Genomic DNA, 14035 nt, shown 5'->3' with positions numbered 1-14035 from the left:
GGTAACATATTATAAACACTCTTCTGCTCCTTGACTTTTTACCCTATGTTCTCAAAGATTGTTCCATGTCCCTATGTTAAAAAAATTGTTCTTTGTTACAGCTGGACATTTAGAAGGGTTTTCAAACTTTTACTATTAAACACAGTCAGTGCTGCAATGACAATCTTACAAAAACAAGAACGTGGGATGTCTAGGTCAACAGGTAAGAGTTTTGATTAACTGGATGTTTCTACACTTTTCTCTGTAACAATTAACTCTCAGTAGTATTTCATCATTATTTATTCATACTCTCAACCAGTGGATCATATTATAATCTTTTTGATCTTTGCCAAACTGATAGGTGAAAAGTGGCTCCCGGTGCAATTTTAATCTCCTTTCTCTTATTATAAGTGAGGTTAAAGAACCACCTGTATTATTGTTCTGTAAACTGTTATTTTAATTGAGTTTTTATTCTTTTCTTAGTGATTTTAAAGAGTTTTTGATATGCTAAATAAATGCTTATCTGCAATGCATGTATTTCCTATCTTATTATTAGGTTGTATCACTTTAAAATCGTTAAAAATTTTTTTCAGTGGTTTTTCTTAATACTTTAATGGTTTTGTTTTTCACATTTATATCTTTGATCTATTTGGAATTTTTGTGTAAAGAATGAAATAAGGATCAAGATTATTTTTCCCAACTGTATACCTAGGTATTATACTTTATTAAATACTCCATCTGCCCCACCCCACCCCCAATTTGAAATGGTGTTTTATCATATCTATATTTCCATATGTATTGGGATCTGTTTCTTGGCTTTCCATTTGGTTCTACTGGTTTGTCTGACCATTTACCTGCTTGTACCACACCATTTTTAGGGCTTCCTTGGTGGCTCAGATAGTAAAGTATCTGCCTGCAATCCGGGAGACCTGGGTCGGGAAGATCCCCTGGAAAAGGATATGGTAACCCATTCCAGTACTCTTGCCTGGAAAATTCCATGGACAGAGGAGCCTGGTAGTCTATAATCCATAAAGTCGCAAAGAGTCGGATACGACTGAGCGACTTCACTTTCACCACACCATTTAAGTTGGTATAGTTTTAACATAGTTTAACATTTCGTAGACGGGGGAGCCTGGTGGGCTGCTATCTATGGGGTCGCAGAGTCGGACACGACTGAAGCGACTCAGCAGCAGCAGCAGCAGCAGCAGAGCTAATAAATCACCTGGTGATGGTCTTTGAATTGCAATATTTAACATGTTTTCAGCCAATTATTTGTGTCTTTTCATAATTCTAGATGTCTTATCTTCCTTCTAACATCTTATCTGTGCTGCTCCAGAGCACAATATACTGTACTTTAGGGCTCTCTGCCTCCCAGACAAACTTAAGATAAATTGCATATCATCTCCACAGGGGCAGGGCATTTTAATTTCATTCAGTAGTGATGGGGAGCCTATAAGACTTTAGTACAAAGGTACTCAGATTTGAGGTTCCTAGATGTACTTTCCCTCTCATGGTATGGCAATGTGTCTGTCTCAGTAGTTGACCCTAGCTCCGATTACACGGGGGTAAGGAGGACTCAAATAAAACACCAATAGATCTTGTTTTCACATAAAATCTATGGTGTTGCAGACCCAGTATCAGCAGGTATTGAAGAAAAGGACTCTGTCCAATCAACAGGACCAGGTGGGCCCAGCAGACATCCATCTCAAGGAGACAGACATTGAGAAGCACATAGAAAGTTCGCCTCAGGGGCTTCAGAGACTTTGCACTATTTGCAACTGTCATGGCTGCAGTGAACTGAAGCCAGTGTAGAAGTGGGAATATATGGGAGAGGGAACCTGGGAGTCAGGAAGGATTCACCTTGGGACTGATCTGACAACTCCTTGTTCTGTTCATTGGCTTGGGATTCTCGAGGGGCAGGAGTGGCTCTGAGAAATGCTCAGTGAGTGTATGTTCAGTAAATGGATGAATCGTTGAGTGAGGGAGTGAGCAACTGCCTGCCACAGAAGTCTTTTTTCATCACTCATGTCTTTTAGGGGCCTCCTATATCTGTGCAGGAGGGAGCGGATCTGGGGCATAACTCTTGGAGTCCTGGCCAGGAGAGGAATGCTGAGTAAGCAGAGGCTGTGAACCCTTCACGTTCCCCTCCCATCCCCTCACGCAGCTCCAGAGGACTCTGAGAGTTTCTGCTAGGTTTGTTTTTTATGTTTCCCCTCATCTTTAATAGCATTCCACTGAAACCTCCCCGGCATTCATTACCTCTTGGTTTTCTTCACTAACCCCTTAAATAAAGCAAGTAAAACAGCAAAGGAGACAGAAATCAATACAGCTAATGACAACAGCCAACTCCTACACACAACTAAATGTGTTAGTTTCTGTCTCAAATTTTCTATTTAAATACTTTAAAAGGTAGGTGTATATTTTATCATGCCCATTACACAAGTGAGGAAACTGAATTAACAGAGAGGTTTAGTAACTTACCCAAGGTCACTGCTCTGGTAAACAGGTCAGCTGAGATTTGAATCAGAAAGCTCACTCTAGAGACCACGTGCTGGCACACTATCCCTTTGCTTTGGCATGTGTACGTGTGGGTTAACTTCACTGAAATAGAACATAAACACAGTCAAGGGCTTCGGTGGGGGGCCAGTGGCTAAGAATCTGCCTTGCAATGTAGGGGACACCAGTTTGACCCCTTGTCCAGGAGGACCCCACACGCTGTGGAGCAACTAAGCCCATGGGCCACAACTGCTGAGTTCATGAGCCACAGCTACTGAAGCCCCATATGCCCAAGAGCCTGTGCTCTGCAACAAGAGAAGCCACAGCAATGAGAAGCCCATGCACCACAATGAAGACTCAAGTACACTAAAAAATAAATAAAAAAATTTAAAAAACCACCAAGTGCACAGATCAAGTGCATGACTCAGTGAATTTTCACCAAGTGAGCACACCTGTGTAACAGCAGCCACCTCAAAGAACAGAACACTCCCAGCACCCCCAAGAAGATCCTAACATGCTCCGCCCCAATCTCTACCCCTTCCCCATCAAGGGAAACCACTCTGCTGAATTCTCTCATCGTTCTCCTTGCCTATTTTAATCACACTGTATTTCAAATATCATGGGGTCTGTTGCTGAAGTTAAAAATATTCTATTTTGCAGGTGTGGAGCTGGGGGTGGTTGAGAGAATACACCTCCTAGATAAGAGAAATGATTGAGGATGGGAAAGTTAGGGGGCTGTTCTCCATCTGCCCTCATTCTCTTTGCTAATGTGAGGCTCTGCTCTTTTCTCTGTCCTCCTCCCCCAGGACTACATCTCCCAGCAGGCTGTGCTCTGACAGTGCTCGGATTTAAATAGGATTCTGGGCTACACTCAGAGCCAGGCTGTTGCTGAGCACCCAGGATCGAGAGGAGCTGGAGGAGAGAGAAGCAGCAAGAAGCAGCCAAGAGTTGGAGCCAGACCAGGAGAAGCCTGAGCCAGAGTTGGAGTAGAAGTTGCTCTTGCTGAAGCAGCAGCAACTAAAGAAGTTGAAAAGATGCTGGTTGTCTTGGGACTGCTCACCTCCTTCCTTTCTTTCCTGTATGTGATCGCTCCATCCATCAGGTTTGTCTTAATTCAGTAATTCATTGAATAGTTTACAAAGCCCTGAGTTGGGAGCCATGGAGCTTGTAAGGAGATGAGTTCTCAGCTGCTGAAGGAGGAGAAAGGGATGGAGGCCAAGGGAGAGAAAGTCAAGGCAGAAAAAGCACGAAGGAAGGAGGTGGTTATGAATACCATGGTGGAAGATGAGAAGGAAGCACCTGGGGCTGGGAGAGGAGAGGTGGGTTTGAATTCTGAAGCTAGTGAAAGGCTGCATGGATGACTCTAGTAAGTAGCTTGAAAGCCATCTTATGGGGGAGCCCTTGCTCTTTCATTCTACTCCCTTGGGTTCCTCTGAAGACCTCCCTTTCTTCAGTATCCCCAGTCAAGGTGGGCTTGCTGCATTACCATGGGTGGTCCATGCCAAGGGACTCATTGTTAAGTACCAGGCATCTTGGGAAGGAAACAAACTCTCCCCACTTTGAAACTACTGACAAGTAATGTTTGGGGATGGCTATTTTGCTGTAAGATTTCTGGGGTTGTCAGAGAAATGTGTGTTCTGACTAGAGAATTTTTAAATTGCTGATGGCCAAGAAGGTTAAAGGGACATATCAAGGACAAAGTATTACTCTAGGTCCTGGCAGAGAAACCTGGGTTCAGATTCTAGTTTTACCACTGTTAGCAAGTGAACTTCTTCAAGCCTCAGCTTTCTCCATTGTAATATGGGGATAATAACAGAATGACTGAATTAAGTTTCCTTGGAAAGAGCCTGGCTTAGTGCTTGGCAGCTGGATGATGTTCAGGTCATGTCAGGTCTGTTCCTTCCTGTCCTATTTTGGGGAACTTGTCAGGTCAACTCTATGTAAAAGAATGCTCTTCGCACAGAGGTCTGAGCAAGGGAGGTTTTCCTCTCTGTGCACTGACGGCTAGAATGAAATCTCTAATAAGATGGCAGAATATTCTGGCTCTCTTAAAACTGGCAAGGCAACCCAAGAGCCATGTTTACATATGGAACCCCTGGAGGTGCTGCTCATCAGTTACTCACCACTGATGCTTATTGGAGACCGAGGGCTCAGGACCACTGATTGCACGAATGCCCACCCCTCTCATGTTTGTGGCGCAGGTTAGAGGAGGAATCTGACCTCTGAGAACCTCTAGAATTAAGAGCAAGATATCTTTGTTATCTAACAAGGAAGGTCTCCATTGGCTCTGGCTCAAGAGAATTGATTTTATTTGCTCTGATGATCATTTGTAGCTTCCAGGCACATGACCTCCCCACCTGAGCTGATAAGCAGGAGACTGTCTTGCTCACTGGGACAATGCTGTCCCCTGAAGATTAGCTGCTTTAGATCTCCTGACAACAATGCAAAGAAATCCCTCTTTGAGGGCAGGTGGGTTTTATGAATCTCCTTCTGGGGTTAGAAGAGATGGTGCATAAATGTTTTGTTTCCTTTGCCTATAGGAAGTTCTTTGCTGGCGGGGTTTGTAGAACAGATGTGCAGCTTTTTGGGAAGGTGGTGGTGATCACTGGTGCCAACACAGGCATCGGCAAGGAGACAGCCAGAGAGCTCGCTCGCAGAGGCAAGTCTTTCCCTTCGTCTCCACAGGGCAGGACCTTCTGCCTTTCTTGCTAGGAGCTCTGCTCACATTCCCTTATCTTTCCTCCTGGGCTTTGAGGTTGTGGCCAGGAACTCAAGGATCCTGGGGTTCAAGTCCAGCTGGGACACCAACTTACTCTATGTCCTGAAACCTTCCTTCCTGCCTGCCCCTTCCTTATTATATAAAGTAAGGAAAACAGTGATGCCTGCGTATAATATTGATCAGGTTGGTTATTCTAAAAGGAGGTCCTTAGCTATGGTAAATATAAAACCAGGGTTGTGAAAATCAGGGTTCCCAGCCTGGGCTGAAGCTGATAGCAAAGAGAATCCAGAAGTGGCAATATAGCCACTCATTGTTTTAAGAATGGTGAGGGGGAGTGCTCTGCCCACCAGTCCTGAACTCACTTACTAGACTCTTCTTCAGCCCAGGCTCTGAACTTGTAGTCCTCTGTTTGTTTCGGCCCTAGGAGCCCGAGTATACATTGCCTGTCGAGATGTACTGAAGGGGGAGTCTGCTGCCAGTGAAATCCAAGCTGATACAAAGAACTCCCAGGTGCTGGTACGGAAACTGGACCTATCTGATACCAAATCCATCCGAGCCTTTGCTGAGGGCTTCCTGGCAGGTGAGGCCCCAGTAGGTGGCTAGAAAGGCAGGAAGCTGGGTGTGGGAGTGGCTGCTCCACCCTGGACCATCTCTAACTGTAAATCAGAACCATCACAGATCCCACTGGACAGGTTCTGCCGCATGAACTAGCAGGGCAGGGAACTGGCACAGGGACAGCGGGTGGACAGGTTGGGCAGGATCCTTATCATTCTCTTGCCCCAGAAGTGGGGATGTTGGAAGTGTCAGCTCCCTGTCTGGGCTTGCACCTTGGCATCATGGTGTGGCCCTGATGCCACGCTCTTCTTTGATTCTGAGAATCAGCGTTCTGTGGCCACAGGCACTAGAGGAAGTTGTGTTGCTGCTAATACTCTTCTGTATCTTGGAAAATGACCATCTCCCATCAAGGACTATGAAATCTATGAAGGACAGGGACCGTGTCTGTCTTATTTACCACTGTGTGCCCAGTGCCTAGCCCAGCCCCGAGTCAGTAACTGAATACACATTTGCTGAATGAATGGATGAATGGTGTCCGAGAAGACAACAGCAACCAAAATTAGAAACGCAGTGATAGCGGTTACAGAATATCACTGAGATAGGCCCAAAGGCAAGGAACAAACACTCAGAAGTGGGACAGGCAGCTAACCACATGGTCTCCTTGGCTGTGCTCTTTAGAGGAAAAGCAGCTTCATATTCTGATCAACAATGCAGGAGTGATGCTGTGCCCGTATTCCAAAACAGCTGATGGTTTTGAAACCCACTTGGCAGTCAACCACCTGGGTGAGTATCTTTGAGTGACTGAAAAGCAAGGCATACTGGTTTTTCCTTCATTATCTCTCTCCTAACCAGTACAAAAAAGTGAGCTCCTCTTACTCACACCATTAAGAAATCCCCCAAATTAGGAGATACCAGGAAGAAGAATGTCATTCTTGAAGGGAACCATGGTGGTGAAGACTTGCCAGGCAGGGCCAGATGTGGGGGTGCAGGGATCTTTGGCTGCAGGGGGTCAATTACTGTAACAAGTAAACCAAGGGTTGGTCCATGGAGGAGGCAGACCTTTGAGACTTGAGGTATGAGAGAGGTTATGGTTCAGAGTTCAAGGCAATGGCTTTCATGAGGGTGTCATGGAGCATGTTCTCTGATCATAAGCACATGTTATTTTCCCTGAATATTTCATCCTTCCTTAGTCCATGGCCACAGCTGTGTGATCATAGCTAGAGGGGAGATGTCCAAAGCTCGCAGTTGCCCCTCACTGGGGCAAGGGCAAAGGTAGAAATAACTACAGGTTACATCTGTATTGCCTTACCTACAGTCCAGCTCTGGCCCTTGCCTTGAGAACTCCACTAACTCAGACTGACTGACCACTAGTGCTAAGTTGCTCATTGTATCAATGAGCTCATACCCAGAAGAGAGTGAGCTAGTGCTAAAGTCCTGTCATACGCCAGCTCTCACACCCAAGCCCAGGCTGCCAGTCCACTCTTACATTCCCCCCCCCACTGGCTCTCCTCACAGGTCACTTCCTTCTCACCCACTTGCTCCTGGGGCGGCTGAAGGAGTCCGCCCCTGCACGGGTGGTGAACCTGTCGTCAGTGGCCCACCATCTCGGCAAGATTCGCTTCCATGATCTCCAGGGTGACAAGTACTACAACTTGGGATTCGCTTATTGCCACAGCAAGCTGGCCAATGTGCTCTTCACTCGCGAGTTGGCCAAGAGGCTCAAAGGTGAGTCTAGAGAAAGGGCCAGAGTTAAGACGGCAAAAGCGAGGGCTCAGCCCAGTTTCGAGGTTGGCAGAAACTTCTGAAGTCAGAATGTCAAGCATGCACATTTCTGTGGCAGCTCTGTGCACTAAGGAGAATGAGGTTACAAACAGAGTGAAAAACGAATGAGGTTATAAAACAGAGTCCTTGCCCTTGGGAAGGACTGTTAAAATTGAACAGGGGTCAGGAAAACCTATAAACCTTATGTGTTTTGTTACATCTTATTGGGTTGGCCAAAAAGCTCATTTGGGTTTTTCCATAACATCTTACAGAAAAACCTGAATAGACTTTTTGGTCAACCCAGTATTTCATATTTATAATCTCATCTGATTTTTAAAATAATTTTATTTATTTTTGACTGTGCTGGGTCTTCATTGCTGTGAGGGCTTTTCTCTAGTTGGGAGAGTAGGGGCTACTCCCTAGTTGCAGCGTGCAGGCTTCTCATTGCAGTGGCTTCTTTTGTTGCAGAGCGTGGGTTCTAGCGCATGCAGGCTTCAGTAGTTGGGGCACATGGGCTCCGTAGTTGCGGCTCCTGGGCTCTAGAGCACAGGATCAATAGTTGTGGCGCACAAGCCTAGTTGCTTCACAGCATAAAGGATGCTGCTGGATCAGGGATCGAACTCATGTTTCCTGTATTAGCAGGCAAATTCTTTACCACTGAGCCACCAGGGAAGCCCTCATCTGATTTTTTCATGACAACCTCTTGCAACAGGCAGAATAAGTATTATTTTTACTGTTTTATGGGTCCACACTGAGATTCAGAGAAGTGGCCAGCCCAAGATTATACAACAAGTGAAGGACAAGGACTGTAATGTGGGGACTGTGATTTAAGTCAGGTTGCTTCCTTTACTGGGCCTTCTGCTGAGGTTCACATGGTGAGCTGAGCTACAGAGTGGCCACTTGCTGCCTGGAGTCAGGGTTTCAGATACTTGGGTCTGAGTTTTTGCTCTGCCATATGCAGAGCCACGTGTATATGCAAACATGTCCCTTTAATCTCCCTTGACTTCATCCCTTCAGCTGTAAGGGGAGGTGAGGCCACTCTTAATCCTATGATTCTATGCTCCCCTGGAGTTTTTGTTGAGCTGTTGACTTTGATATCTTTGAATCTAGAGGACCATTTGCTCTAGTGAATAAGCCAGAGTTTGGGGGAAATGGTATTTACTATCAGAATGCAGAAAGTAGAAGAATCGGGTAACTCTGTTCAATGTCATATGGTGGCCTGGGTAGGAGGGGAGCTTGGGGGAGAATGGATACATGTATATGTATGGCTGAGTCCCTTTGCTGTCCATCTGAAACTATCACAACATTGTTAATCAGCTATACTCCGATATAAAATAAAAAGTTAAAAAATACTAATAATGACAACAATAACTGAGAGTTTGTATGTGCCATGTACTATTGATGTCTTTACTCATTTAATACAATATTCCTATGAGGTAAATGCTATTATTTTTCCCCTCCCTACAAAGAAAGAAATGAGCACAGATATCTTAAGAAACTTGCCCAAGCAGGATATATTATTCCTAAATGAGACAGGATTCAAATCCAGGCCGCTTGGAAGTCCATGCTCTTTGCTCTACATCAGGGTTCAGACCTTAGCTCTGCAACCTGCTAGGTGGGACCTTGGGCAATTTCCTTAACCTGTCTGATGAGAACTCAATTTTCTTAGCTATAAGTGGGCTTCTTAGTATTGCTTACCTCATGAACCTCTTTGAGAGTCAAATGAGATAACATGTAAAATATCTGGCACAGCCCTTGGATGTAATAAATACTGAAGACAGTAGAGGTAGCAGGGGTGTCTTAGGGGCCTGTCAGTAGCCCCCATCATATCCATCAACACCCCTCAACCTATATACTTCATCAAATGTGCTTGCCTGGCAAATGCAGTTTACAACAAGGTCCTAGCTTCCTACCTTCTAACAGAATTGTTACCCCTGAGACCCTCCAATAGAAATTCCAAAGACACCATTGAAGCCAAAGATTAAGATAACACTGAAACAGGGACTTCCCTGGTGGTCCAGGGAGTTCACCTCCCAGGGCAGGCGGTATGGATCTGATTGCTGGTTGGGAGGTAAGATTTCATAGGCCTCATGGCCCAAACACCAAAATATAAAACAGAATCAATATTGTAACAAATTAAAGACTTTAAAATCAGTCCACATAAAAGAATCTTCAAAAGAAAAGATGACACTGAAATAGGACCTTCAACCAAGCATTCCATCTGGCACATAGAAGGCTGAGAAAGTTATAGATTTTTCTGGATAACATCAATGAATTACTTGTGAGCTTCTACCTGGCGACTTAGCGGCTAAATCACCACCACCACCTCCACCTGGCTAGAAGTGGTGTCTTTGGAACACAGGGGTTCTCGAGGCTCTTCTTGTCGCTTGTGCATGATGGTGCAGGAGGTGAGCTGTTTTCCTGGCTGGGACTGTGTCTCTGGTCTAACTGTGCCCTCTTTGCCCTAGGCACGGGAGTCACCACCTACGCAGTGCACCCAGGCATCGTCCGCTCCAAGTTGGTCCGACACTCCTTCCTGCTGTGCCTGCTTTGGCGGCTCTTTTCCCCCTTCCTCAAGACGACGTGGGAGGGGGCCCAGACCAGCCTGCACTGTGCGCTGGCTGAGGGCCTGGAGCCTCTGAGCGGCAAGTACTTCAGGTGAGTAGCAGCTGTGTGCCTGCCGGGGGAATCCGGATTCAGGCTGGGCCAGTAAAGCAAGTGCTTTTACTTTTTAAAGGAAGCTTAGATTTGATACATAGGCTTCTCTAGTGGCTCAGTGGGAAAGAACCTGCCTGCCAATGCAGGAAACGTAGGTTCAATCCCCAGGCCAGGAAGATTCCCTGGAGAAGGAAAATGGCAACCCACTCCAGTATTCTGGCCTGGAAAATCCTATGGAAAAAAAAAAAAATCCTATGGAGCCTGGCAGGCTACAGTCCATGGGGTTCTCAACAGAGTCAGACATGACCTAGTGACTAAACAAAAGCTTTGAAACTTGGCAAGAACTGGTTTCAACAACAACAACAAGGGTTGGTTTCATGGCTCGGTTTGAAGCCTGTGGGCCACAATTCCAGGTAAGCTTTGCAGAGCCTTTTTCTTTTCGCTGAAGCTTTTGGCTGACTTCCTTCATGAATTTTTAAATAGCACATAGCACAAAGCTCCAGGGCAAAGCCACTGCTTCCCAGCGTGAACTCTGTCTCCCAAAGATGCCGAGATTGGCACTAACTGATGGGATGTAAGAATAGACATTTTGTGGTCTACTAGATGAGCTAGCCTGGGGTCTGATCACCACCAGATTTCAAAGGATTGGTGAGCGTAAGTGACATTCTGTGGTCTCTGAAATAGAAGGTCTCTGAAATAGTGGACCTCTGAATAGTGGTCCCTGAAACCACTGCAAAGTGACATGAACATGTTCCTCTGCTATACATTTGTTTTTAAAATATTTTATGCTGTATATAAGACAGATAACCAACAAGGACCTATTATATGGCACAGGGAAAGCTACTCAGTACTCCGTGATAACCTTTATGAGAGAAGAACCTAAAAAAGAATGAAGATATATACATGTCTAACTGAACCACTTTGCCGCACACCTGTGCCTAACACAACACTGTAAATCAACTCGACACCAAGAAAATTAAAATTTTTGAAAAGTCAATACAAAACCCCAAATATTTTAAAATTGCGTTTTAGTACAGTTAGTTTCCTTTTTATCTAATATATTTTATACAGTTAGAAATCTATTCCAAGGAGGAGGACGTGAACTTTTCCGGACTGTCCATTTTCACACCTGGATATTCACTCTCTTTCTCTGCCCTCCAGTGACTGCAAGAAGACCTGGGTGTCGCCCAGGGCCCGGAACAATAAAACGGCTGAGCGCCTGTGGAATGTCAGCTGTGAGCTTCTGGGAATCCAGCAGGAGTAAACCTGGTGGAAGAGGCATGGTTGTATCAGGCCGAGACCACACCATGAGAAACAGGGACGGAGGAGAAAGCCTACCCTGCAGGCTTGTCCTGGCAGGCTGCTGTAGTGAACTCTGACCTGCTGTGATACTCCCAACCCTTCTAGAAATCTTTGCACACCCAACACTCTCATGAGGCTGGCTCATGGCATAAGATGGTCACACCTACAGAGCACTCTTCTCCAAGACTTACAGAGACTCTTGGGCCAGGAGAATGGGGCAGATGTCAGGCTGGGCATGAGAATGGCAGAAGAACCTGGGAAAGTGGCTCAGTTTCCTCACCAAGACCAGGAATGCCAGTCAGCACACTCAGCTGAGGGGATGAACATCAGTGTTACATCTTTCTAGGATCTATAGGCTCAAAGACTATTGACTGATCTCTTTCCTCTTTGTAACGCTAGTCTGGAGTCTGGACCAACTCAGGAGGATCTTGGCTCAACCTTGGCTGACTTTATTTCCTTCCTCTGAGCATCCTGGAGCCATAGTGTAAAGGCTCCAGTGTAAAGGCACAACAGCCTGTTCTCTCTTTCCAGTAGTTTTTTTTTTTTTTTAATTAAAAACAATTTTTTCAGCTTTATTGAGATATAATTGACATATAACGTTGTATAAGTTTGGACCTTCCCATTTTCAATCATGTAGATGGTTTCTTTTCCTAAAGAGTTGCCTTTGCCTCAATTTTAGAGAAAATAAAGACTGTGTATTCATCTTATTGCCTTATTTATTCTTTCAGGGTAGCAAGGGAGAAATGAAACCAACGTCAATGAGTAATATTTCACTTTCTTCCCACTGACCCATAATCTTCTTATAATATGTCCTCTAGGTACAGAATAAGATGGTTCAGTTGGGTGTTTTCTCAAGTTTCTTTCAGCTCTCACATTTTACTATTTAAGAAGTGGTAGGAGTGATTTAAATTATACAGATGCTGAGCTTCACTATAGATCAAGGTCAGAGGCAGTAGAGGACTTCATTTAATTTGATACTTAAAGACAGAAAAATCAAGCTCTGATAAACCCTCTAATTAAAACCATAGATCTCTTCTCTTCTGGCCTCCCTGTTCCCGTCTACTGTGGCCCTGGGTGACCTGCTCCTTGCCTTAAGTGCTGAAGGTCACCAAGAAGAGACAGAGAGATGCCAAATTTTTAAGTCAATTGACCCAAGAAATTATGTTATTGCTTCCAGTTTGAACATATCCAAAGGGCATATGGGAGAAGGCAGTGGCACCCCACTCCAGTACTCTTGCCTGGAAAATCCCGTGGACAGAGGAGCCTGGTAAGCTGCAGTCCATGGGGTCGCGAAGAGTTGGACATGACTGAGCGACTTCACAGCTATTTGTAAGGCCTCCCCAGACAGCCATTTTGCTTTTTTGCATTTCTTTTCCATGGGGATGGTCTTGATCCCTGTCTCCTGTACAATGTCACGAACCTCATTCCATAGTTCATCAGGCACTCTATCTATCAGATCTAGGCCCTTAAATCTATTTCTCACTTCCACTGTATAATCATAAGGGATTTGATTTAGGTCATACCTGAATGGTCTAGTGGTTTTCCCTACTTTCTTCAACTTAAGTCTGAATTTGGTAATAAGGAGTTCATGGTCTGAGCCACAGTCAGCTCCTGGTCTTGTTTTTGCTGACGGTATAGAGCTTCTCCATTTGGCTGCAAAGAATATAATCAATCTGATTTCTGTGTTGGCCATCTGGTGATGTCCATGTGTAGAGTATTCTCTTGTGTTGTTGGAAGAGGGTGTTTGCTATGACCAGTGCATTCTCTTGGCAAAACTCTATTAGCCTTTGCCCTGCTTCATTCTGTACTCCAAGGCCAAATTTGCCTGTTACTCCAAGTATTTCTTGACTTCCTACTTTTGGATTCCAGTCCCCTATAATGAAAAGGACATCTTTTTTGGGTGTTAGTTCTAGAAGGTCTTGTAGGTCTTCATAGAACTGTTTAACTTCAGCTTCTTCAGCGTTACTGGTTGGGGCATAGACTTGGATTACCGTGATATTCAATGGTTTGCCTTGCAAATGAATAGAGATCATTCTGTGGTTTTTGAGATTGCATCCAAGTACTGCATTTCGGACTCTTTTGTCGACATGATGGCTACTCCATTTCTTCTAAGGGATTCCTGCCCACAGTAGTAGATACAATGGTCATCTGAGTTAAATCCACCCATTCTAGTCCATTTTAGTTCGCTGATTGCTAGAATGTTGACGTTCACTCTTGCCATCTCCTGTTTGACCACTTTCAGTTTGCCTTGATTCATGGACCTAACATTCCAGGTCCCTATGTAGTATGGCTCTTTACAGCATTGGACCTTGCTTCTATCTTTAAAAGAGAATACAAAATTACAGATACAGGGGACATCATTGGTGGTTCAGTGGTTTAAGACTTTGCCTTCCAATGCAGGGGGTGAGGGTTTGATCCCTGGTCAGGAAGCTAAGACCCCCACATGCCTTGTAGCCAAAAAGCAAAAACATAAATCACAAACAATATTGTAACAAATTCAACAAAGACCTTAAAAATGGTCTGTATTCAAAGATCTCAATACATATACAAAATTAGGTACACAGA

General features: G+C 44.8%; 1 protein-coding gene across 1 annotated transcript; it reads left to right on the top strand.

Annotated features, from left to right (window-relative positions):
- Positions 1–3378: 3378 nt before the first annotated feature.
- RDH12 (retinol dehydrogenase 12) lies at positions 3379–12211 on the top strand. Its single transcript, XM_014481447.2, has 7 exons — positions 3379–3577; positions 5016–5134; positions 5619–5774; positions 6428–6532; positions 7265–7474; positions 9979–10168; positions 11330–12211. Exons 1-7 carry the CDS (start codon positions 3510–3512, stop codon positions 11430–11432), a joined length of 951 nt encoding a protein of 316 aa, XP_014336933.1. The 5' UTR covers positions 3379–3509; the 3' UTR covers positions 11433–12211.
- Positions 12212–14035: the final 1824 nt, after the last annotated feature.

This window comes from Bos mutus, chromosome 10 (assembly GCF_027580195.1).
Source record: "Bos mutus isolate GX-2022 chromosome 10, NWIPB_WYAK_1.1, whole genome shotgun sequence".
NCBI classification, from domain to species: domain Eukaryota; kingdom Metazoa; phylum Chordata; class Mammalia; order Artiodactyla; family Bovidae; genus Bos; species Bos mutus.
Note: the sequence above shows the minus strand (reverse complement) of the source record. Positions and strands in the feature narration are given on the sequence as shown.

Excerpts from the sequence above, each read along its gene's own strand:
- RDH12 (XM_014481447.2), top strand. The coding sequence starts at position 3,510 with ATGCTGGTTGTCTTGGGACTGCTCACCTCCTTCCTTTCTTTCCTGTAT. Across the intron at positions 3,578-5,015 it reads GTGATCGCTCCATCCATCAG|GAAGTTCTTTGCTGGCGGGG; the intron begins GTTTGTCTTAAT and ends CTTTGCCTATAG. Across the intron at positions 10,169-11,329 it reads CTGAGCGGCAAGTACTTCAG|TGACTGCAAGAAGACCTGGG; the intron begins GTGAGTAGCAGC and ends TCTGCCCTCCAG.